Source organism: Sorex fumeus, unplaced genomic scaffold (assembly GCF_029834395.1).
Source record: "Sorex fumeus unplaced genomic scaffold, SorFum_2.1 ptg000050l, whole genome shotgun sequence".
Lineage (NCBI taxonomy): Eukaryota > Metazoa > Chordata > Mammalia > Eulipotyphla > Soricidae > Sorex > Sorex fumeus.
Window position 1 is genome coordinate 9,229,026 of NW_026606107.1, and position 26,515 is coordinate 9,255,540.

Below are 26,515 nucleotides of genomic sequence, written 5' to 3' on the forward strand. Positions count from 1 at the left end.
TCTGAACTTGCGGTTCCTCTCGTATTGAGCAGGATTACCATGGCAACAACACATCATCAGTAGGGTAAAACCAACCAGTCTCATGATGGTCTAAACCCAGCTCATGTTCCCTAGAGCACTGGGCAGAAATCACATCCCATCAACACCTGCTGCGGGCCTTCGCGATGCTCTGTTTTAATTAAACAGTCGGATTCCCCAGGTTCGCACCAGTTCTAAGTCGGCTGCTTGGTGCCGGGTCAAGGCTAGGTGTCATGCGTGGTAGGGCGTTTGCCTTGGGCTCAGCCAGTCCGGCCGAGCCATTGTTTGATTCCTCCACCCCTCTCGAAGAGCCCGGCAAGCTACTGAGAGTATCTCTTCCGCACGGCAAAGCCTGGCAAGCTACCTATGGCGTATTCCATATGCCAAACACAGTAACAACAAGTCTCAAAAATGGAGATCTTACTGGGCCAGCTCGAGCAAATAGATGAACGATGGGAGGACAGTGCTTTACAATGGCATTGATGTAGACAGGCAGGCAGATAAGGAAGGCCCCCTCTCCAGGCAATGGCAATAAATTTCCTAAGTAATAGCTCTGAAGTTGTAAAAGCCAACCTTGCAGAAAACAGGAACTAAGGCCTGATAGGAAGCTGACCCTGAAGAGATTGGAACCCTACTCATGGAAGGAAATTCTTCAAATACCCTGGACCTCTCCCTTAATCTGATTAATTTTAGTGATTCAGCCCAGAGAAGACTTTAGAACATTCCAGACCAAGACTTCCCAAGAAAATACCTTATAAAAGCCACCTTGAACAAAGAAAGGGTGTGCATATGCTGCCAGAACCCATGTGCTGCTTGCACCCATGTGTCTGAGCACAAGTGTCATCTGCATCTCCTGTCTTGAGATGTGTACTTTCATGCTTTTGTGTCTAAGGCTGGGATGTGTGTAGGGGCTCTGCTCTTCAAGAAGCTCTGTTCTCTCTTGAGCGTCTCTCTCTCTCTCTCTCTCTCTCTCTCTCTCTTGCTCTCACTCTTCTCTTCTCTCTCCCCCTCCCTCCATACCTTTAAAAACCCTCCAAATAAAATCTATATACTTCACTGCTTGTCTGCTCCTAAAATTCCTCTCTTCGAGGCGAGACAAGAACCCAGTAACCCTAGGTCCCGGATGGCAGAGGCAGATGGGGAGAAAGTGACCATCTTTCTCCTCCCTGCTTCACATAAGTCACCTGTGGGACCTACCGACATCAGAATGAAATCTGATTTTGATGCAGAAACAGTGGTGGCAGGGTTCTAGTTTTACCCATAGAACCTTGATTCCCAGGTTCCCTAAAAGCTAAACTGGTTCCAAATGCTGATTAGATTTTATAATTGGTATGCAGTTCGGAGACCTAGAAAAGTATGGGTTGTGATTTGCTTTGAAAGGTATTTTCCTATACTTTTTTTTTTCCTTTTGCTACTTCTGGTCCTCTATATATTATCGAATGATTAATTATACCTTCTCAGACATGTTATTGTCATTCTGATACATAAAAGTAGGAGTGGGTTTCTCATGAGATTCTTATGTTTTCTTCTTATTTAGCTATCCTTTTTGCCTGGTGTGGTTCAAAAGTCAAATGATATGTATTCTATTTTCTTGTTTATTTCTTCATACTGTTTCTCTTGTGTGTGTTACTTATATGGAACTAGTTGTCAAATCAAGTAACAGTCAACTATCTAAATTAAATATCCATCTACCACTGAGAACCTTTTATATTTACTTAGAAGAGCAAAGAATTGAAGAAACAAATAGGTTGAGGAAGGAGAAGGAAGTTATAAGTATCTACAATGGTTCAGTAAGAAAATAGTGGTATAATGTATTTATATCTTAAGTAAACCTTTTACTCCTGTGAAGTTCATATATATGCTTCTTTTTCTTCCATGTGAAGTTTGTATATGCTTATTTTTCTTCCAAAGTTTATCTCTGATCTTATGCCAGGGCAGAAAAAATTATTAACAAAGTGGATAAAAAACATATGTTTGTTACCATTAGTACCAACAAGAGGGTTAAGAAAGAATTACTTACCCAATTCATATATGATAAACCTATACTAAGCTGTTAAGGGAAACTGAGATGCTCCTTTAACAATCACACCTCTAGAAGAAAGTTCATATTCTAGGGATGCATAGGAGAGAGGGAAGGGGATACATGAAGACACTCTAACTTGTGCTGTTCAAGCAATTAATTCTGTATCATTTCAAAATATACAAATTGCATTGCAATTTTATCACAGGACTAACATTCAAGTTGTACCAAACAGAATGCAAACTCTCTGAGGTTAGTGCCATGTTTGGGGGATATATTCTCATTATTTGTTGAATGACATGAAAGCAACAACAAACTGTTCAACTCTGATTGGGATGAATGCTATCTATTCCAACAGACTTACATCTATGCTGTATATAGGCCCCACATCTTAGTTCCCAGTGCCAGCCTAATACGACCCAATGCCTTTAAAACATTGCCATAGTGAATCCCATCTAATCAAACTCATAACCCTACTTGTTTTTGAGTCCTGACTACTTGTTTCCCCCTAAATTAACTCACTTAATTTATAAAGACAATATAACCCAAATTTATCAGTCACATTCCAATAGATCAAATGTCTTAATATACAGCTTTGATCATGTTATTTTACAGCTTAAAAAAACATCAAAATCTTTTCTATTTTCCAAGGATATTTATTCTATGAGACCAGAGAGACAGTACATTGGTAAGGCACATGTCTTGCACATGGCTGACTCAGGCAGGGGTGATCCCTGAATGCACAGTAAAAAGTAAGCACTGAATAGCACTAATATATGGCCCCCCAACAACAACAACAAAAAAAACCACAACAAAAGAACTTTATGCTAATAATTTAGTCTCCTTAAGCACTCTAAAATTTGATTATAAGCCAATATTTTTTGCAACTCTGTATATTTTGACACTTCATATATCTGTATTCTTACTGACTGAATAATTATATCTTCCCTCAAATTATTGGCATTTTCTCACATCTATATTTTTCTTAATGGCATTTAATATGACTAAAACCCCACTTATCCTCACATCCAATTCCTACTGCTGAAGTCCATACACAATTTCAGTCAATTTTTCCTTCATAATTATTATTCTTTTATATACAATAAGGCCCACAATTTCTCTAATCCTGAACTATTACAGTATATTACTAAAACATCTGTATGATTAATTATTGTCTGACTTTTTCTGTACTTTATCTTTCTGACAAGACTGAAAGATCTTATAATTAAGAAAATGTTATCTTAATTATTTCTTCATTTTTCATCCCAAGAAATCAGTGAATGTTTAAGGGGTAATTTCCTAATTTTTGAATTTGACATCACCAAAACTATAATCTGAGGTGATATTCAGTCATGAGGCACTAGCACAAACATAGTGATCACTTATCATAATCTGTGTGCATTCTGACAGATTGGGGCATACACAATGCTAGTTATTAATACTTTCGATCTTACTCTTGATATAGTATCACTGTATCACTGTCATCCTGTTGGTCATCCTGTTGGTCATCTATTGCCTCGAGCAGGCACCAGTAACGTCTCCTTCGTCCTAGCCCTGAGATTTTAAAAAGTGCCACATTTGAGGCTCTTTCAGGGTCAGGAGAATGAGACCCATCATTGTTACTGGTTTTTTGCATATTGAATACGCCACGGGGACTTTGCCAGACTCTGCCGTGTGGGCAGGATACTTTTGGTAGCTTGTCAGTTTCTCCAGAGTAAGACCTAGGGTTTTATAGTCTCTGGGTCTTGGCTGTTGATGGGATTACACGGCGCCAGGGGGGCAGTTGGTGGGTGTAACGCCTGGAAGATGGGGGATCTGGGTGGAGGAGGCACCAGTCCCAATCTGAGCAGGCTTGGAGATCTACGCCCTGGGTCCTGCACACCTGGGTTCCTCTGCCATTGCCTTCATGCTTGAGGCTTGTCCAAACGCATGGAGAGTGGTCCTAAGCATGGCTGTGGCTGGAACCGGAGGTCTTCAGCTGTTGGGGCTCTGCTTGGGGTGGGGAGGGAAACTCAACCCACCCTCCTCCAAGGGGCCCTGGTGAGGACAGCCAGGTGCGGAGGCAGGAGACTCTTTTTTTTGTTTGTTTCTTTTTTTAATTTTAATTTAATTTTTATAAGATAGTTCACAATATTTGGTTACATTTAATATTCAAATACCAATACCACCACCATTACACCTTCCCACTACCATATATTTCCATCCCGAACCCCAAGCCCTTCCTCAAAGCAGAAACAAAATAATTTACTTAGTATTGTTTTGTTATGAATAAACAGCTGAAAATGCTCCAGAAAACTTTCCTTAGAGGAGAGGGTGTGAAGATTGTTGTATTTCACCCAGCAGCCATTAAGCCCTTCTATAAGAGATTACTGATATGTTGTTAAAGGTTGAGCCTTGTGTGCATATATATATGTATATCTGTAAAAACATATTTCCTTCTAAGATTGGTTGCCTTCCACTTTATTTTTTTTCTTTCTTTTTTTGTGTCTTTTCCATTTTATTTTATTTTTTATTTATTTTTATTGAGTCAGAGTGATATATACAGTTAAAAAGTTGTTTATGATTGGGTTTCAGTTATACAATGTTCCAGCGCCCATCCTTTCACAAGTATATACCTCCCACCACCAATGTCCCCAGTTTCCCTTCTACTCACCCCACTAACCCTCCATCTGCCTCTATGGAAGATACTTTCTCTCTCCCCCTTTCTCTCTCCTTCTCTCTGTCTCTGTCTCTGTCTCTCTCTCTCTCTCTTTCCCTCCCTCTCTTTCCTTTTGGGCATTCTGGTTTGCAATACAGTGCAATTTATCATATGTATCTCTTTACCTACTTTTATTTATTTAGAATTTATTTATTTATTGAATCACTATGGGAAAAGTTACAGAGCTTTCAGGTTTAGGTCTCAGTCATGTAAATATCAAACACATTTCCCTTTACCAATACTTATATTTAACCGCGAACCCCAATAGAACCCCACCTCCTACCCTTCCCAATTCCTGTGAGGCAGATGAGTTCTAGTTAACACTCTATCTACTTTGACTAGATTCATTGTTTCGATAAAAGATGCACCATTATTATTTAGAGTTTACGACCCCCTCCCCCCCCAAATCAGACATGCTGAAAAAGCGTTGTGAAATGATTTGCTTTCTACTGCTGGGTTTTAAGAATTAAATGATGTCGCGTGGCCACGCGATAGTTTTGGATTTCTGCTATTTTACTTATTAACCCTGGAAGTATTTCTATTAAAAGTTAGATAGTTAAGAGATTGGTTTCTGTGCTCTGGAGTTGTGGCCGTGCCAGAGAGCCGCTCGTGGGGGGCAACTGGTGACCTCGGTAGGGCGTGAAGGACGGACTGAAACGCCCCCCTTCCCATGAGGCCCCTGCCGCTCCCGACCCCTGGCTCAAACCTGCTGTCCACGAGGCTCCCTGGCGGCCGCCATCTTTCTTTCCAGAGAGGAGCGGGTGAATGGAGCAACACCCTTTCCCCTCCGGGCAGGCATGATGGCGCGGTTTAACACATAGTCCAATCACTTTTCTGCTCCAAACGGCTGGTTTTCTGCGTTAAGTCCTTGTGCTTCTGGGACCGTGGCTGTGCCGGAGAGCCGCTCGTGGGGGGCAACTGGTGACCTCGGTAGGGCGTGAAGTATGGACCGAAACGCCCCCCTTCCCATGAGGCCTGGCAGGAGACTCTTGATATAGTAGTGTCTTCTGAAATATACTTGATATAGTAGTGTCCTCTGAAATATCTTTTGGTGACTTTAACTGAAATAGTTTGCTCAGTCTTGCCCAGTGACAATATTTGGAAGCTCTTTCTGAATGTGGTACCTCTGAAGAGGGGACATAGGCTCAGTAAGGGAGATTTATGATTTAGGGAACTAATCATAACATTTTTTAGCATTTTGAATTTCTAATGGAGAATACAGACTCTCACTTCATTTTGTTTACAAAAAAAATTAAAAATACTGCAATTAGAAGTACAATTGCAGAGCTCTGTATTTTAAACTCTGTAATTTCCATCTATAAGTACAAGCAGAGATAACAATTGCAAACACTTTGCTGTTTGCAATTGAGTCTGATTTCAGATTTTTTGTTGCTATTTCCTTATTTCACTTTACTTGGAGAAAATAACCTTATTTGTAATTTTGCTTTTCTGTTTTTAATCTCATCGTGTTTGAAATAGAGGTTAGAGGAGAAGGATAAGGAAGCCAGTGTTGAACATGGAAAGCAAAGCAATGAAAAAAAAAGTTAATGAGATTTTAGAAAAGAACCAAATAAAGGCTCAAAAAAGTACAAACAAAAACAGCAAGGAAAGATGAATAGTGAAAGTCAGAAACAAACAAACAAACAAAATTGGAAAAGTTCCAAGTTCTAGTGCTCCTGTAGAGACACAGCTAGACAGAAGAAATTCAACCAATCTGTCAGCTATTTGCCTGCTTTCTCTGCTCCCTCACTTCAAGTCACCATCTGCTGAGAGTCCAAGAAGATTTGCCAACCATAGCTGCAGTTTGTCTTCAAGTATTGTTTTACCTGTGGACATTTGCATTGGCTGCTGCCACTTGAAATAACTGCAAGGGCTTAATGGGCTGATATTTTTGACACTATGTATTCATGGAGATACTCCAGCTACAAACCAAAGGAGAACTTGATTTTGATTACTTGGAATCGGTATTATAAAATTATGCAGTTTGTAAATATATTCCTTGTATTTCACAGTTGAAAATATTGTATTCCCTTGAATACTAATCTCATATCAATCCCATAAAATGACTTCTCTCTCATTGTACTACATTTCTACAGTCATAAAAATTGTAAGATTACTCAGATATTTAGTGGCCTTAGAAAACGTATTTTTTAAGTAAACATTCCAGAAAGATTATCATGGTTATTTTATGCTATTAAATAACGTTTTTACTTTTCAATTGCCTAGCATAGAACTTAATTGATCTAAAGTGATTTTTTCAGTTTGCCTTTCACACTGCTATTAATGTATTGGTGTTGAAGAAAGAGCAGTAAAAAGGTTCTCTAACAGCAAAGGTAAAAGAGGCAAGGAAGAACATGCTTATTTTATAAAGACTAATGATAAACGGAATTACTGCCTCAGAGTTACATTTTAGTAGTGCTCCTAACATTCTGCCATGTGTATCACTTTTAAAAGTAATATAAATACACAGATGTAAATTTAATTTTCTTTCTAATCTTTCATATTTATTTTTTCCAGTTTTGGGGCCATATCTAGCAGCGCTCAAGGGACTATATGTGAGCCATGGATCAAACTGGGGTCAGTGACATGCAAAGCAAGCACTTTATCTCCTGTCCTAGCTCACCAGCCCCATGTACTCTTTTTTGTCTTACTCTTTCCTTTTTTAACCATCTTCATTCTAATCTTTCAGTAGGTCACCTTCAATGTATTTGTATACATGATATAGTCATACACTCCAAACAAAATCCTTTTTCTCAGCTAAATATTAGCTTCAGGCTAAGTTACTCATTGTGGTTTCACTAAACTGTGAGAAAGATGAATACAACTTGCACCATTTTCTGTCATGAATTTCACCATTGTCAAAAGCTTTCCTGAACATATCTGCACTGATTCCATTTCTTTTGCTGGTTTAAGTGCAATGGTTTTTGAGAGCTACCAATTTCCAGTACAAACGTTGTATACTGTTTGGATTTTGCACTGTCCAAGGAAAACATTATTAATTTAAATGAATTGATATTGAGGCTGAAGAGGTAGTACAAGAGGTAGGGTGCTTGTGTTGCACATGGACAACTTGGGTTTGATCCCCAGTATCCCCTACGGCACCCCAAGCACTGCCAGGAATAATTTCAAGTGCACAGTCAGGAGTAAGCCCTGAGCCTTGCCTGTATGGTTCAACCCCACCATCAAAATTAAGTAGTATTAACATATTAACTCTTACTTTCCTTTTAAAAAACTTACTTTCCCACATAATGTTACAGCCCATGAGAAAACTTTTACAATTAACAAACTCAGTTTATCTTCCTACTTAAGGTAAAGGTAAAGGTAAAGGCCCTCCCGTTGATTGTCGATTTGCTCAGCGGGCCCAGTAACGTCTCCATTGGAGACTTTGTTGTTACTGTGTCTGGCATATCGAATACTCTTGGTAGCTTGCCGGGCTCTCCGAGAGGGGTAGAGGAATCGAACTCGAGTCGGCCATGTTGGCCGCTTGTAAGGCGAACGCCCTACCCGCTGTAAACTTAAAATAAAAATTGCCTTAGAGAAGGTAAAAAGTTTGGTTTAACTTAGATTACCCTGAATGGAGCTGCCATTTACTTTAGCCATAGGGTAAGATCAGAGATGGTAGACAGCTCTGTAGTTTCAGTTCAGGAAAGGAGGAAGTTTGTTTCTTTTATGATTTTCTCCCCTCAAGATCAACTGTTGTAGTGTTGATCAAAAACACAAAAATATGTTTCAATACTTTCGTACTTTGGGGGATCATGAATTAGTTTTCCTTTTCTCTTTTTATTAACATGGAAAATGGAGTGTGGACTAATCTCATACTTCAATATACAGACAAAACTAAAATGGCTTTGAGAAAAAAATCTGCTTCTTACGTACAAAACAGACAAAAGAAACCTAATATGACATTCTTATGAATATTTACTTCATAATTTAATTACACCTATGAATTTCATTCAAATCACATGTTCTTAAACCAACAATTTAAAGTATCTTATATTACATGCAGCATGAGTACTTGTTTCTGATTTTTTTTAACTTTTTAATTGAATCACTGAGATAGATCCTTACAAATCTGTTCATGATTGGATTTCAGTCATACCGTATTCTAACATCCATCCCTCCACCAATGTACATTTTCCAGCACCAGTGTCCCATGTTCTCTCCCACCACACACCACCCCTATCCCTTGCCTGCCTGTTTCTGATTTTTTTTGAAAAGCATAGTTATTGAAGATATTATTACCAACTTGAAACACACGATAACATAGATGTAGAATACTGAGACTTAACTTACGAACTGAGATAACTGAAAAAAAAAACCTTTATGGAGAAAACTTCTGCTATTTTTCTTTTTTTGGTATTAACAATGAACATTTACATTTTGTAGTAATGTAAGAGCTGGTAAGGGTTTTACCTGAGTTCCTTGCAATTCGCTTTCTACGGTCTCGGAATGCTGCACCTGACTGCAGGGCTTCTAGAAGATTATCCATCACACCAGTCTCATCACCTTCTGCAGGAAAGGAGAAATCAGAATTAATTTTGGAGCAATTAAAGTTAAGCTACAAAAAAAAAAGGAAAAAATCCTGTCAGATTTACACAATGAGACAAAATTAAAGACATATATCTGTTTTAATATAATGGTTCCTGTCATCTTCTACAATGCAGACTGCTCTGTTATTAGGCATCAATAAGCAAAATTCAGGCCAATTCCACTATTCTTTCAACTTAAAGGCTTTGTCTTTTGTACCCTTGAAAACAAGCTCAGAATGCAAATAAACAAAAATCAGCTGCAGCCACTGCCTTGCTAACATTTCTTGTAAGTGTGGCAGGCAGTCAGGTAGGGGCCCCTTGGTCTTAAAGTCCAGGAAGTCATAAAAAAAATTAGAAATATTTAGACGCAAGATGCATTCGGGGGCCGGAGCAATACACACGACTGACCTGGGTTGATCAGCACCCCATATGGACCCCCCAAGCACTTCCAGGAATAATTTCTGAGTGCAGAGCCAAGAGTAACCCCTGAGCATCACTGGGTGTGATGCAAAAAGAAAAAAAAATAAAGAAAAAAGATACATTCTGAAAAGAGTACCTTGTTGACAGCTAAGAACCCAAACCAAACACTGTCAGTGAGAGAGTTTGGAGAGTTAAAAGTCTTTCTTTATAACTTCCTAGCAATGAGCCTTCACCCAAATTAAGACTGCTTGTAAAACAACAGTCCCCAAAGCAGTTCAGTGGACTTCATTCTGTAGTTACCCATAGGTTTCTACTCTGGCTGTGCAACATCCTCCCATTTCATTATGGTGTACTTTACTCTGGAGTTCCTTGAGCCCTTCTTTAGGATATGAACTTCTTTGACTTTGGGGTCTTCCCTTCTCACTTTAGAGAGAAGTCCACAGTCCTGTAATTAGTAGCATTGCTTAATAAAAATAGTTTCACAGTCCGTCTTCTCTAGAGAGATTTTTTACTGTGATGGATCAAAACACAAGGCCTGAACTACAGAAACTGGGATTCCAAATCAAAAAAAAAAAAACTAAAAAAAAAAATCCACTGATCTGACTTCATGAAATTCTAGTGTGATGTGATGAAGTAGAGCTACACAAGGTTAAACACTGATTTTATTAATAACTTCAGCATTCCACCATATTCTGCTGTAGCACTGTCCTGTTGTTCATCAATTTGCTCAAGTGGACACCAGTATCATCTCATAACAAATTGTGAGACTTGTTGTTACTGTTTTTGGCATATCAAATACATCATGGGTAGGTGGCCAGGCTCTCTGGTGTGGGCGTTATATTCTCGGTACCTTGCTGGGCTCGCTAAGAGGGATGGAGGAATCGAACCCGGGTTGGCTATATGCAAGGCAAATAGCCTACCCGCTGTGCTATCATCTCAAAAGTCACTACATGCAAAATAAATTTGCATTCAATGCCTTCCAACTCCATATCTTTACCCATCTCAAATGCTAACAGTGCAGAAGAAAAAAGGTGACCACATCACCTGAAAGGGTACATTTTACATTTGTGAGATAATCGTCAGTCTCATCATCTCTTTTACAATGCTGCTGTATCTCTAAACTTTTCCTATGGATAAAAAGTTATAAAAATTTATGAACAGAGTGCCTGAAAATGCTTGTAAAAATGCCCAGTATAAGTTAGTTCAGAATAGTTTTCTGTTACTGTATTTGACTACACTATTCAGCATATTTTGGTATAATGGTCAGCTCAAATAGGTGTAATATTTATTGGAGTTTGGAGAACAAAAGCTACCGGTGTTGGTGCTGATGTGGCATAAAGGGACCCTCCTTCATTGCTGGTGGGAATGCCAACTGGTTCAGCCCTTTTGGAAAACAGTATGGACGATTCTTAAAAAATTAGAAACTGAGCTCCCATTTGACCCAGCAATACCACTCCTGGGAATATATCCCAGAGAGGCAAAAAAGTATAGTCGAAGTGACATCTGCACTTGTTTGTTCATTGCAGCACTGTTCACAATAGCCAGAATCTGGAAAAAAACCTGAGTGCCCGAGAGCAGATGACTGGTTAAAGAAACTTTGGTACATCTTCACAATGGAGTATTATGTAGCTGTTAGAGAAGATGAAGTCATGAAACTTACATACAAGTGGTATTACAAGGAATGTATCATGCTAAGCAAAATGAGCCAGAAAGAGAGGGACAGACATAGAAAGATTGCATTCATCTGGGGAACATAAAGTAACAAAATAGGAGACCAACACCCAAGAATAGCCGAGATAAGTAGGGGGAGGTTCACTCCATGGGGAAGGGAAGCTCAGAGAGAGAAGGGAGAACTAAATAAAGGGTGTTGTGAGGATCCTCCCAGGATGTGAGATGCATGCTGAAAATAGACTATAGACCAAACATGATTGCCACCCAATGCCTCTTTTGCAAATCACAGCACCCAAAAGGAGAGAGATAACAAAAGGGAATGCCCTGCCAAAGAGGTAGGGTGGGATGGGGGGAGGAGAAGGGGGTGGGAGGGATACTGGGATCAATGGTGGTGGAAAATGGGCACTGGTGGAGGGATGGGTACTCGATCACTATATAATGGAAATCCAAGCACAAAAATTTGTAAGTCTACAACTGTACCTCATGGTGTTTCACTAATAAAAATTTAAAAAAAAAGATTTTGTATTCTGAAGATGTCAATTGCTAGGAATTTGCTACTAAGGTTGATAATCAACTATGAACTGATATAGCTGATGAAAAAAAATCTAGGGTGGATAATATGTGTTACTTTATGTATGGGTCTGTGCTAGAGAATATACATATATATATATATGAATTAGGGATGCTAAAGAGAGGAAACAAGAAAAAGCTAAAATATGACAATGTTCAGATATCTTGAGTCAGTGGTATCATCATATACTTTTAAAAGAAGTACTCTAGAACCAGCTCTTGAATGGAAAAGTAGAGAGATCTAAAGGTTCTCAGGTCTAATATTTATTGAAAATAGAAAAAAAGTAAAAGTATGGTAGAATCTCAGAGAACGAGAAAGGGGATCTTGCACTTTTAGGAATACTAAATTTAGGGTTTCACAGCAAAAAGGGTTCATGAGGAGAGAAGATGGTGGTATTGCAAAAGCAGGTATAAAAGCTGGCAGGAAGGTAGCAGCTCTCAGCCCTCGGAACAACGGGGCTGAAGGGGTCAAAAAATTCTGCATACATGACTGTAACTACCTTTTAATATTTTTAAAAAGAGTGCATTTAAATATAACCAAACTGGCACCTGGGGCAGAACACCGGTTGGAGTGGGGACTTGCCAAGATGGAAGAGATGCCCACATGGGCTCTGAAGCTGATGGAGCTACCACAGCTCTTCATGCTATGGGCAGCTAGCCACAGTGGTGGCAGAAGTTTTCAGTGAATAGAGTTCTTTGGGTTCAAATTGGCACTACCACAAAGCATGGATTCCGAAGTTGGGGAGGTGCCTGGGTTTCTACCATGGGGTGTCAGCTTAGGCTACTCGCTGCTGACAGGGCATCTCCACCATCATATCTCACGTGGATTAGTGTGCGCCATCAGTGCTGCCTGCAACATGTTTTTTTTTAAACTTTTATTTATTTATTTATTTGGGCTGGAGCAATAGTACAGCAGGTAAGGAGTTTGCCTTGCATGCAGCCAACATGGCTGACCCGAGTTCGATTCCTCCGTCCCTCTCAGAGAGCCTGGCAAGCTACCGAGAGTATCTCGCCCACACGGCAAAGTCTGGCAAGCTACCCATGATGTATTTGATATGCCAAACACAGTAACAACAAAGTCTCACGATGGAGATGTTACTGGGCCCGCTCGAGAAAATCGATAAACAACAGGAGGACAGTGACAGTGCTTTATTTACTTATTTTTTTAAATGTAGGAGTACTGCTATTTAGTCAGCCACTAATTAGCTGACTGAATTGGCCATGAACTCCACCTTACTTTTTTAAAATTTTTTTATAACTTTATTTATTGAATCACCTTGAGAGCAGTTACAAAGCTTTCATTCAGATTTAAGTCTCGGTCATACAATGAAACACCCATACCTTCACCAGCGACCATTGTCCACTACCAAAAACCCCAGTTTGCCACCATACCACAACCTCCCCCTATCTGTGGGATAGATAACTTCCACATTACTCTCTCTCTACTTTAATTACATTCAATATTTTGACACCAGACACACCATTATTATTTGGGATTTTACCCCAACACTCAGATCTGCTGAAAAGGCAACAGTAGACAAGTTTTTTTTTTTTATTTTAAAGGAAGATTTTATTTATTTATTTATTTATTTTTGCTTTTTGGGTCACCCCTGGTGATGCACAGGGGTTACTCCTGGCTCTAAACTCAGGGATTACTCCTGGTGGTGCTCAGGGGACCATATGGGATGCTGGGAATCAAACCTGGGTCGGCCGCGTGCAAGGCAAACACCCTACCTGCGGTGCTATCGCTCCAGCCCTGACAAGTTTTTTTCTATTGCTGGTTATGAATAATATATGATGCCATGTGGCTGCAGTAGTGGCCACGCAATTTTGAAATTCTGAAATTTTAACACTTAAATTTGTAGGGATTTCTGCTAACACCTGCTGGGTTCCGAGATTTGTTTCTGAGTCTCTGGGATCATGGCCATTAAGAAGCTTGATCAAGAACCAGAAAGGCCGTTTTTGGGCGGCAACTCGGGGTCTCGTTGGGGTGGGGAGGAAAGGGCAGGCTCCACCCCATCCAGTGAGGCCCCATGTGTCTCATCACTGCGGTCTCAAACCAGACTGTCCAGTGGCCTTTGGAGGATGGCAGCCACCAGGCAACCTGGGGGAAGAGGCCAAGGCACGAAACCTATTCCCACCTGGGTTGGCCCAGCGCCTGTAACCTACTGCAAGGACCAGACACATTTCTGCCAAAAGGCTCTGGGTTTCAGGATTTGTTTCTGAGTCTCTGGGATCATGGCCATTAAATGGCTTGATCAGGAGCCAGAGAGGCCATTTGTGGGTGGCGACTCGGGGTCTCGTTGGGATGGGGAGGAAAGGGCCGGCTCCACCCCCATCCTGTAAGACCCTGGGTGTCTTGTCACTGCGTGCCCCAAACTGACTGTCCAATGGCCTCTGGTGGATGGTGGCCACCTAGCCGCCAAGGGGGAACCGGCAGAGGGACAGCATCCTTTCCTCCCTGGGGCGGTCCAGCGACAGTAACCTACTGCGGGGTCTGGACACATTTCTGCCAACATTTGCTGGGTTTCATGATTTGTTTCTGAGTCTCTGGGATCATGGCCATTAAGCAGCTTGATCAGGATCCAGAGAGGCCGTTTGTGGGCAGCAACTCAGGGTCTCATTGTGGTGGGGACAAAAGGTCCGGCTCCACCCCCATCCTGTGAGATCCCGAGTGTCTCGTCACTGTGGGCCCAAACCTGACTGTCCAGTGGCCTCTGGAGGATGGCGGCCACCATGCCGCCTGGGGGAACAGGCCAAGGCATGAAACCTATTCATACCTGGAGTGGCCCAGTGCCAGTAATCTACTACAGGCACCGGACACATTTCTGCCAAAAGTCATTGGGTTCCAAGATTCGTTTCTGAGTCTCTGGGATCATGGCCATTAACCAGGTTGATCAGGAGCCAGAAAGGCCATTCGTGGGTGATGACTTGGGGTCTCATTGGGGTTGGGAGGACAGGACCAGCTCCATTTCCATCCCGTGAGGCCCAAAATGTCTTGTCACTGCGGGCCCAAGCCTGACTGTCCAATGGCTTCTAGAGGATGATGACCACCGAGCCGCCAAGGGGGAGCAGGTGGAGTGACAACATCCTTTCCCCCCTGGGGTGGCCTGGCTATAGTAACCTACTGTGAGGTCCAGACGCATTTCTACCAAAAGCTGCTGGGTTTTGAGATTTGTTTCTGAGTCTCTGGGATCATGGTCATTAATTAGCTTGATCAGGAGCCAGAGAGGCCATTTGTGGGTGGCGATTCGGGGTCTCATTGGGGTGGGAGGAAAGGGCAGGCTCCACCCCCATCCCCTTCAGTCCTGGTCCCTGCAGGTGCCATGACTTCTGACGCATCTTGTCACTGTGGTGGCCTCTGGAGGATGGCGGCCACATGCCGCCAGGGGGAACAGGCTAAGGCACAAAACCTAGTCCCTCCTGGGTTGACCTAGCACCACTAACCTACTGCAGGGACCAGGCACATTACTGCCAAAAATCGTTGGATTTCGAGATTTGTTTCTGGGATCATGGCCATTACGCAGTTCGATCAGGAACCAGAGAGGCCATGCCTCCAATTATATAGCTGAGCTGGAGGTGGTTTGTGGTTGTGTCTCCCATATACCTAACCATTGGCCATTTACTTTCTTGGTAAACTTTGCCCCAAGTTGTTGGGGTCTGGCCAAAGGCACAGCAGCAATTTTGGGGTATCTGGAAGTGAAGGCACCATCAGGCTGCTGATGCACCTGCCTCACAGGTACAGATTGACCTGCTGGCAGCACCATACCCCTTATTTACTTATTTTTTAATGAATCAAAGTGAGACAGTTACAGACTTACAGATTTACAAACTTTGATGATTACGTTTCAGTCATACAATGATCAAGTAACCATCCCTCCACCAGTGCCCATTCTCTACCTCCAATGTTCCCAGTATCCCTCTCCCAACTCCTACCCCTTCCCACCCCCTGCTTCTGTGGCAGGCACAATCCCTCTTACTGTTTCTCTCCTTTTTAGTGCTATGGTTTGCAATACAGGTACTAAGTGGCCATCATGTTTTGTCCATAGTCTACTTTCAAATGCATCTCCTATCTGAGTGGCTACAGCATGTTATGGAAGAAAACCTCCCTGAGCGCCAATTGTCTGGGGATCAAGAATGGGGGCATGTGTCCCCTGGTCAGGTTCTGATGAAATCGTGGCTACAGTCTAACCAGAGCATCCAAGCTATGAATGGTAGCTGCCTGACCTCAGTCCTGGTCCCTGCAGGTGCCACGACTGCTGCTGCTACTATAACCCACAGGGTGCAGCTCCACTTGGACACAAGGGTATGGTGGGGGTGGGGGGCAGGACATCAGTAGCCTGATCCTGACACCCCCAAATTGCCACTTTGCTTCTGATTGAGGTATGGATATTGAAACAGTGCAAGACTAAACCCAATCATGAAGAGATTCTAATGGTCTATCTAACAGTGATTCAATTTAAAAAAGGAATATTAAACTTTGCAGAAACACTTAAACTGCCAACTATTATTTAGATAATATTTTGATAAAATACTTAATCCAAATATATAATTGATATATTTTACATGTTGTATTAGACTAAGTCTTAAATCTGTGTACTTATTGGACACATTTTATTTTACATGAGTTACATTTCACATACTCAATAGCTATATGTGCTTGTAGCTATTATATTATTGGACAATACAGCAGTATGCAGTAGGAAGTGACTAAGACAGAGAATGGCATTATAGAAGGCAGGGTGAGTTTTATGAGTATATGATCATTGTCTTAGTAAGTGATGAAGACCTGAAATAATGAAATAAGAGTAAATGGAGATGGTGACTATTTGTAAAGTATTAATAGTCAATAATAGAGCAATTGTGGGGAAATAAAGATTCTAACAAACAAGACATGAACAGGATTGATAAAATGTGATTGTTTTGAGATATCCAAGGAATACCTTTGTAGAGAGATATCTAGTAAATAGATGGCAATATATTTGCTTTCACATTTTTTAAAAATCTGTCTGTGGAGTAAAATCATTGAAGATGTCCCTAAGATTCATATTCTAGATAATTATATATTTTTCTTATTGGAGAAATCACTGTCCTAATCCTCCTACAATTAAAATGGAATATGAAAGGGATCAGAGAGATAGTTCAATGGGCTAAAGTGCATGCCTTGTTTCCAAGAAAAAATCCCTGGTACATCTTTGTGCATAGAGCACTAACAGGAACAACACCCAAATAAAGAAAAAGGAGTAGTACTTGAACACACTGGGTGTGCCCCCCAAAACAAACCAATAATTTAATACCACAAATACATTGGATTACTATATATGTAGTATAATATTTTGGAGGACCGGAAACCACTATAGTATTAGATTTTTCTCCTTCCACGACAAAAGAACTAATACTTATCTCCTTGAGATGATATTGCTACTGCTGAGAAGGTTATATACTGCACTGCTCTATGGAACTGTTAAGAACAATTCAGTTCTTTGTAAACATAACTGATGAACTGAAGAAGCACAAGTCTCATTCCATCACTACATTTTCATTTTGTTCATGATAAATTTCAATGTAGCTAAGAGATTTTTATAAAATATTTCAGCTTAAGAAATCAAAGTTTTATAAATATATCAATGAGTCGACTCATATTTAAGTTTATATTTCTAAATAAATGGTGGTCAACATAATAATTTAAAAGATTTTATCCTTTACTTGAAGTGAATTGGAGAAACTTGGATAAAACAAAGGCATAGATTTTGTCTTTCAGTTCTCCAGAGGATTGGTTATCCAGATTCTAAGTGCCCAATGATCTCAATTTGTAGTATTAACATTTACCTATGCTGTGTTGACTTTATTTTTCCAGAAGGTTTTGGTGCTACCATAGAAGGAAATTATGATAAAGGAGCCAAAAGGATAAAACTGAGAAAGGAAAGTCTGTTCCCTCAATGGTGTTGGGAAAAGTGGATAGCTATATGCAAAATAATGAAAATTTATATGCAAAATAATTAAGCTAGATCATTATCTCAAAATATACACAAAAACTAACTCCACATAGATGACAGGTTGGATGTTAGATCCCAAAACATAAAATACAGTGATATATACGCAAAAATTTCTATGTAATTAGCTTTCATAATATACTCAGGGATTTCCCTCCAATGACAAGATAAACAAAAGTAAACTTAACAAATGGGATTACACCAACATAAAAGCTTCTGTTGAGTTAAGAAAGCTATCATTATAGTCCTGAGTGGGGGAGAATGTTCATATACAATGCTTCTGACAGAGCTAATATCCAAGACATATAACAAACTCACAAAACTAACAATAAGACAAAACAAAAAAAAATTTAAAAATAAGAGAAGAACTGGAGAGACACTTTGTCAAAGAAAACATACAGACATATAACAAGTACATGCAAAATTTCTCATTCCCACCTATTATTAGGGGAATTCAAATCAAAAGTACAATAGCTAGCACACCATATACCTATGAGAAAGACTATATATAAAAGATCAAGCAGTAATGAGAATGTGGGAACAAAGGAATGCTAATGTATTATTAATAGGAATGTAAATGGTTGCACCTATTGAAGACAGTCAGGAGATTTCTCAAAATACTAAAATCAGATCTACAAAATGATCCTGTAATTCCATTTCTATATAGCTAGCCAAATAGCAAAATAACACTAATTTGTAAGGTGATGAAAGTAGCTATGTAGAAATGTTTACAACAGCGAAGATTAGGAAACCAAAGTACCCAAAGACAGATGAATGAAAAAGAAAATGCGGTATATATACACAATTTTTAATGAATGAAACTGAAGGATGCAATACTAAGTGAAAAAAAATTGAAGGAGAAAAACAAACATTGGATGATCTATCTCACTCCTATGTGAGATATGCATAAACAATGCATGGGAGCAGTTAACCAATGGCAACAAGCCTGTGAAATCAGAATGCACAGCTAGTGGTTACCAGAGGGGAACTAAGGATCACAGCTAACACGTAATTTGATGAAGGAAAGGTGTACCTCTAAAACATATACAAGATTATAAACTAGTATGACCTCAATTTAAAAAGTTAAACAAAAGCTGAATCACCCTTAGAAAACTAAACAATTATCTGATTATCTGTAACCTGCAATCTAGTATACCAATTGAAATAAATTTCAAATTTGGTTTTATTCATGTGTGTTAAGACCACCAAAATAAAAGAAATAAGAAATGCTTCAAAAATTAATATTATTTTAGGTGGGAGATACAGTCCAACAGGTAAGTCACTTGCTTTACATGGGGCTGATCAAGATTTGATACTCAGTACCAAATATGGCCCCCTGACCACTGCAAGGAGTGATTTCTGAGCACAAAGTCAGGACTAAACCCTGAGCACAGTGAGATATGGCCCCTTTCCCAACACAAAAAGTATTGTGGTGTATTTATGCTGTATTCAATGTGAAGGAGAGTAAGTAATCTTAAAAAGACCAGAAGTTTCTCATTGAAAAAACTCTCAAATCTTTTCAAGACAGTAAGCATTGCAAGTAATATAGAGAAATTTAACATGTTAATCACATCTTTCAAATATATAAAGCTTGAGAATTCACTCTTTATCTGCTCTAAATCACTAATAATATCATTGAGATGAAATATGATTACTATAAAATTTCTAAAAGGTATACTAATAAAATGCCAGTAATTTTCACAGGAAAAATAAAATCATCACTAAATAAATCAAGTATTTCTCTCTGTCCCTTGATGCTCAGAAATAAATTGATGTGGAGACAATTCTCTATCCACTTCTCACATTTCTCTTCATTTATTGAGACAGGGAATTAATTGAAGGGTTATGTTTTGGACTATATTTTCAAGGATTTTTTAAAAAATGGTTAACAGCCTTGAAATATATAGTCTCCCTCTAGAGCAGTTATCAGGAATCTTTTCTCTCAGGACATTATATAACATTTGGATTCTCTTTGTTTGGATTCTGCAAAATGCCAACGAGATACTGCTGTTTAATATCCACTGAAATCTATTTTGGCGTTACTCCATGGAAGTGGAAAGCACTCCTAACATAAAGCTCAAACATCTCTTTTGTAGAATGCATAACAGGATGCTTCTCAAACATCTTTTTTATAGGATGCATAACAGAATGCATCTCAAACATCATTTTTTTGTAGAATGCATAATAGAATGCAGCTGAAAATCTTTTTTGTCGAATGCATAACATTCTCTGTATTATGTAGAACGCATAGAATGATTTTTGTCTGTGACTCGGAAGTTCTATGTCTTCTGTAAGCAAACTTGAACCTGGTAGCTGATATTTTAGCAGGCAAGGGAAAAATCTTTGACTTTTTAAAAATAATACCCTGGTTTCCTTCTTTTTTGATAAGTCAGTATCAATTAAAACATTACTTATTGATCTAAGAACTTAAATACCTAGTGTGTTGGATTCTTATATAAGATTTCATTACTTCTCAAAAAAAGCCAATATTATAAAAATCCTAACAACTGTGCATAATGGCTTAATACACTCTTACAGTGATCTTAAGTTATCATTTAATGTTTTAAGAATTGAGCTTCTCAAAACTGAAGAAGTTGCCATCAACCATTGATTTTGAAGTGTCCCAAAGCAAGAAAAGTATTTCTTATTCTCATTAAAGATTTCTTATTTTCATATAAGGTATGAAAACTATAATGTGTAAAAATATGTAAATTAAATAATTTTGAAAACTATAACTGCTTTTGGTGGGTTCAAAGATATATGGGAAACTTCATGAAACATATAGTGCTCAAGTTAAGCCTCTGAAAATATTACATTTAAAAACTTGAATAGTTAGTCTTTTATTTTGTCTTTTTCCTCATACTTTTCCTTTCTTTGTTTTTGGGCCACACCCTTCAGTGTAAGACTCCCTTACACTGATAAATCAAACAAGTAACACAATTAGTTTCCAGAGACAAATATTCTGCATATAACTCTGAGCAAGGTATAAAGGCAAATTTTGAAATTATTGTTAAATTACTAAGTAAAATTGGTTTTGTGAGTCAAGTCATGGGCTGTAGTAAGTGGAGTTTGAGATATAAGGCATTAATAATTGGAATATAAGAAAAATCAGTTTTGGATTTAGTATTTTTCATTTTTTATGATACTGATTAATACCATGCTATAAGATGTTTGGATGTAAGAATGAAACAAAATCAGAGTATTCTTCACTCATCAAACAAGAGTACATAATATTTCGTCTTAGAGAGCTTAAAAAAAGAAGGCCAAGATTAGACTAAGTACTCTTAGAATTCAATATGGAACAACAAATGGTACTAGAGGTACTATGGTGAAATTAACTCACTGATTTGCTAAACCTTAATATCTATGAGTAATAATACTAGTAATTCCATAAATTTAATAAGAAATAAAAGAAAGCAAATTATTTGGTAATGCACTCTATCAATAAATATGACAAAAATCTGAGTAACTTGTATTACAGTCCACGACATCTAGAAAGCTTGTAACTAATGAGTTTTCTGTTAGTTTGTAGTATTAGTGGAAATGAGAAGGGAATAGTTTTTGGTGTGTTGGAAAACCAACAGATGGTAACTTAGATAATAGTCTACAAAGTTATTTATGGCCATGAGAAGTGTTAACAAAAACCAAGATATTATTCCAAAGAGATTAAAGAGGGTCATAAATAGAATGTATAAAATTCAGAGGGAAATCATGAAGGCAGATGCTCCTGTTCAGAAGAAGAAAATTTTAAGAGGGAAAGAGAACACAGGAGCTTAGAAGAAATTACCAAAACCACAGGATGAGCTTGGGGCAGTATAGTAATTACATCATGCAGCAGTAGAAAATCTGAAAAACAAAACAAAACAAAACAAAAAACCTCCAAAAAAAACCTTTCAAGTTGAAAGAGCAGGGGTTTTACACAGTGCTATGCACCAGAAAGCAGAATTAATCTCACAGCAACTGAAACTACAGGGGAACATGTTGGTTAGAGGGTTTCCTGCTTTTGGCTTTCTTATCTTCTTGCCAGAACAGGTGTTTAATAGTTTCCTATGATGAAGTAAATCAACAGATAAATTTCACAGTGGTTTCCACTCTTCTGTAACAATTTTTGCTTATGTTTCAGGTACATTTTGTCACGGGATAAATACTTTAAGAGGATCATGAGATAAATGGATATTCTGCTCCAAATTTATATATGGTAAAGATTGAAGTGATTGTAATCCCAAGTACATAGCAGTTGCTACATAAAACTGCAACAGGGGAAATGAATTGGTGAGTTAACTCTCTAAATACATTTGCATCTTAAAGAGGAGTATGTTAACACAAATGAATGGATTTCCAATGATAGATTTTCAGAGAGGAACATTTTGGCCAGAGAAATCTTGTGGCAGTTTGCCTATGGTAAGACATACTGATAGTTAGCTGACAGCTAAAAAATAATGCTAATAGGCCAGAGATATTATAGGACTAAAGGTGCTTCCCTTGTATCAGAAACCCAATTCAATGTAGGGAGGAGCCCCTGAATGCTGCAGGATATAGGCCCCAAATCAAAAGAAGCACAAAAAAACAAATAATGTCTAAGCTTATTCATTATTTTCAGTTTACATAGAAGACTGAAAGTGGAAAAACAGACATTCTATAAATAAGAGCCAAATAAATCTGAATGCTAATGCTTATCAGAAAACCACTGTTGATAAATACTTCTGGTAAAATAACTCACATTCCATATTTTAAGTAATTGATATTTCAAAGATATATTTGAAATATTATGTTTCTTATTAGAATCTATCATTTAATATGGACATACATTCTTGTAGAGAAAACTAAGCAAAGAATAAACATGGAAGAAGTCAAATTTAACGAAGTTAAAGTAACTTACTAAAAGATAAAACAAAGAATTTACTATATTTCAGGCCCTATTCTAAGAATTTTATGTGAAGTTTCTATACCCATCTATTTCCCAGTTAAAGAAACAGAGGCATATTTAGTCAAAATAAATTCCTCCAGGTCACATAGGTGATGACAAAAACATCCTTAGAAGCAGGAAATCATATCTGTAGAGCATGGACTAGAAAAATATACCCTGATAGTCAAATCCATTATACCAAGTGCTTTGTTATAAAGCATGTTATATTTTCATTCCAGTCATCACACCACTATCACAACCAACAACATAAGAAAGGGAAAATGGGGGGAGGGCTTCAATAAAAAACAAGGCAAGATAGTGAAGCAACAATTATACAAGTACTTCTACTTGGATTTCCATTTAAGAGCCCTTGAAGCCCCAAAGAACGGTTCCAAAAAAGAGAAGGGAGATTTTTCAAAAGCCCCCGAGAGATTTGCTTTCTAGGCTTGATTTCCTGTCTAGTAACCTGCTTCAGATGATCACAGAATAAATCCGGCTCCCATAGGGAAAAACCTAGCTCCTTACTGATGAGTTTCAATTGAACTGCCAAATCAGAATATTAAATCACACAATAAGCCTAGGGGTTGGAGCCATAGCACAGCGGGTAGGATGTTTGCCTTGCGCGCGGTTGACCTGAGTTCAATTTCTCCGCCCCTCTCAGAGAGTCTGGCAAGCTACAGAGAATATCTTGCCCGCATGGCAAAGCCTGGCAAGCTCCCTGTGATATATTCGATATGCCAAAAACAGTAACAACAAGTCTCACAATTTGTTGTGAGACATTACTGGTGCCCGTTCGAGCAAATAGATAAACAACAGGAGGACAGTGCTACAGTGTTAATATAAGCCTAACCATCTTCCTCAGGAATGTAAACATGAGTTGGAAAGATGAGAGAGAAGGGTGTAGCTTCAGCTTGTATCTGACTCAGAGAACAGTACGAGATACATGTGGAATACAAGTAGCTTTTTAACAACTATCCCAATGAAAGTACAATTAGGCAGTTTTAACAAATGTCACATACCACAGCAGTAATGCCAAACTCCAAGTATAAAACTGCCATAAATGAGCAAACTCATAATCATAACTGCTGATGTTCAGGATACAGAGAATAAGTGAATAATTCTCATCGGTAACTGCCATGCTTATAAATTGTTCCATTCTTCCTTTGTTTAGCAGCTTTTACATTGAGTTAGCTCTCCAGTCAATTTTGTGTATGATCATGAAAAGACTAGAAAAACTTCACTTTGTGTACAGAAACTTTGCTACTGCTTATCTATTTTTAAACTGCAAGGCATCTCCTATAAGTGAATGAGCAAGACTGTGTATATGGCAGCAGTCTGACTACTTACTTTTCTCAATGTCCAGACACCATATATTGCAGCAACTTAATTCTTATTATAACTAGCCTTTTCAACATGAGAAGCATATCATATTTATAATAAAAGACACCAAATACTTTAGTTATTTTTTACATGATAATCTCATTTTATTCTCCCAACATTTCTGTCAGGTAGACATTATTATTGTCCTTTTCATCTAAATGGTAGCTCAATATGCAACGGGACTCAGTGAAAAACAAGAAGTAAATCCAGAATTCAAAATTTTTGAAAGGAAAACCATTAATGCCTATATTTGGCAAAGGACTAAGTTCCAAAATGAGTAATGCACTCACTAAGTCTAATAAACAATCTCATTGGGAAAGAGAGATAGCAGGAAAGATGCTTGCTTTGCATGTTACAGCTAATGTGGATTTGATCACCAGCACCCTATATTGTCCCCCAAGCCCACCAGGAATGATTCCTCATTGCAGTTCCAGGAGTAAACCCTGAGCAGGGTCATGTGCAACCCCTTCCCATATATATATATATATATATATATATGGGGAATATATATATATTTATATATCCATAAATATAAGGGGGATAATATGTATTTATATATATATATGCATAAATATAAGGGCTTGTTTTTAAAGGATATTTTCTATTTGTATATATATATGTATGTGTGTATATATGTGTGTGTGTATGTATACAGTCCCATCAAAAATGAGAAGAGCCAAACAGAAGTTTTTCCAAAGAACATTTCCAGATGGTGAACAAGCACATGAAACAGGCACATGAAAAAATGCTCACAATGATAAATTTAACAACAACAACAACAAACGGCCAGAATCAACCAGTTCCAGTGAGGATATGGTTAAAAATAAAGAACAGTCATTTTCTGTTGGAGAGACTAGAAAACAGTCATTTTCTGTTGGAGAGACTAGAAAAGCATGGTTTACACTAGCCAAGATCTGGAAGAACCCAAAAGCTTCAAGTCAGATAGATGAATACATACATATATATCTCCAAGTATGAAAATGCTATATATGTGTATGTGTATATATAGATATATACACATAATATGCATTATATATACACACAATGGAATACTACTTAGTAGTAGGTGTAAAACAACATATTATTATAACATGGATAGGACTAGAGGGTGTCGTAGTTTAGAAAATAAAAAATAGAAAGGAAAAGTACCAAAATCAGACAAAGGACAGAGAGATAATATAGTAGGCAGGGTGTTTGCCTTGCACTCAGCCAACTCGGGTTTGATTCCCAGCATATGGTACCCAAACTCCACCAGTAGTGATCCCTGAAGATCACAGAGCCATGAGAGAGCGCTAAGCACTGCTGGGTGAGGCCCTAGACCCCTCCACTCCTCTCCCATCAACAACAAAAACCCAGATGAACTCACTTATATTCATTGTAGCATATCAAGAAACAAAGTATGAAAATAGAAAATATTCTTTGAAAACAAGCACTTATATTAACAAATGGTCAATGGTAACAGACTACAGTATGGACTTACAGAACTGAATTTTCCAAAGGAGTGAGTTGAGAGCAGGAAACAGTGATGAAAAGGGACTTTGGGACACTAGTAGAGGGACCTTGGCATTCTTGTAGTTGCGAGGTAGGAACACTATTAAGGTCATGGTTCATAAATAAAAATTGAGAAAAGAAGAAAGCAAATCCTTAGACTCTGATAATAGAACTGACTCCTCAAGGGAAGGAGGAGTGAAATGGCATGTTAGGGTAGATAAGAAGGAAACTAGAGCCAGTGGTGGAGGGTTATTGGTACCTTAGTATTGTATACCAAAAACATAAATATCAATACTATAAACCATATTACCTAAATAATGAAAAAAATCACACAAATTCTTCTATCAATATACCTGCGATGACTATAACCCATAGACAATTAATATAACAATAGCAACCTCTTCATTACTTTCATTTCACTATACCAAACAAACAAACAAACACTGTGCTCCCGTTGTTCATCCATTTGCTGGAGCAGGCCCAGTAACATCTTCATTTTTTTCTTTAGACTTGTTACTGTGTTTGGCATATTGAATATATTTCAATTTTGCTGCACAGGCGAGATACTCTCGGTAGCTTGCTGGGCTTTCCGAAAGGGGTGGAGGAATCGAACCTGGCTCGACCAGGCTGAGCTGTGCGCACAAGACAAATGTCCTACCATTGTGCTATCGCTCCAGCCCTTCAGTATACCAAATGTGAAATAACAGAAATCCATTAGAATAATAAATTTGGAAAAGTTTTAAATCATTTATATTTACACAGAACCTTTGGAAACGGTAAAGTTGTGATAAAATTTTAAAAATAATAGTACAAAAATTC

General features: G+C 38.5%; 1 protein-coding gene across 4 annotated transcripts in view; it reads right to left on the bottom strand.

Annotated features, from left to right (window-relative positions):
* Positions 1–26,515, bottom strand: part of DIAPH2 (diaphanous related formin 2) — a 760,781-nt gene that overhangs the window by 137,034 nt on the left and 597,232 nt on the right. For 3 of the 4 annotated variants that reach the window (XM_056124108.1, XM_056124106.1, XM_056124109.1), the window contains one exon: positions 9,150–9,245. In XM_056124108.1, coding sequence (XP_055980083.1) covers positions 9,150–9,245 — 96 coding nt within the window. The remainder of the gene's footprint in view (positions 1–9,149; positions 9,246–26,515) is intronic. The other variant, XM_056124107.1, reaches the window with a different exon arrangement.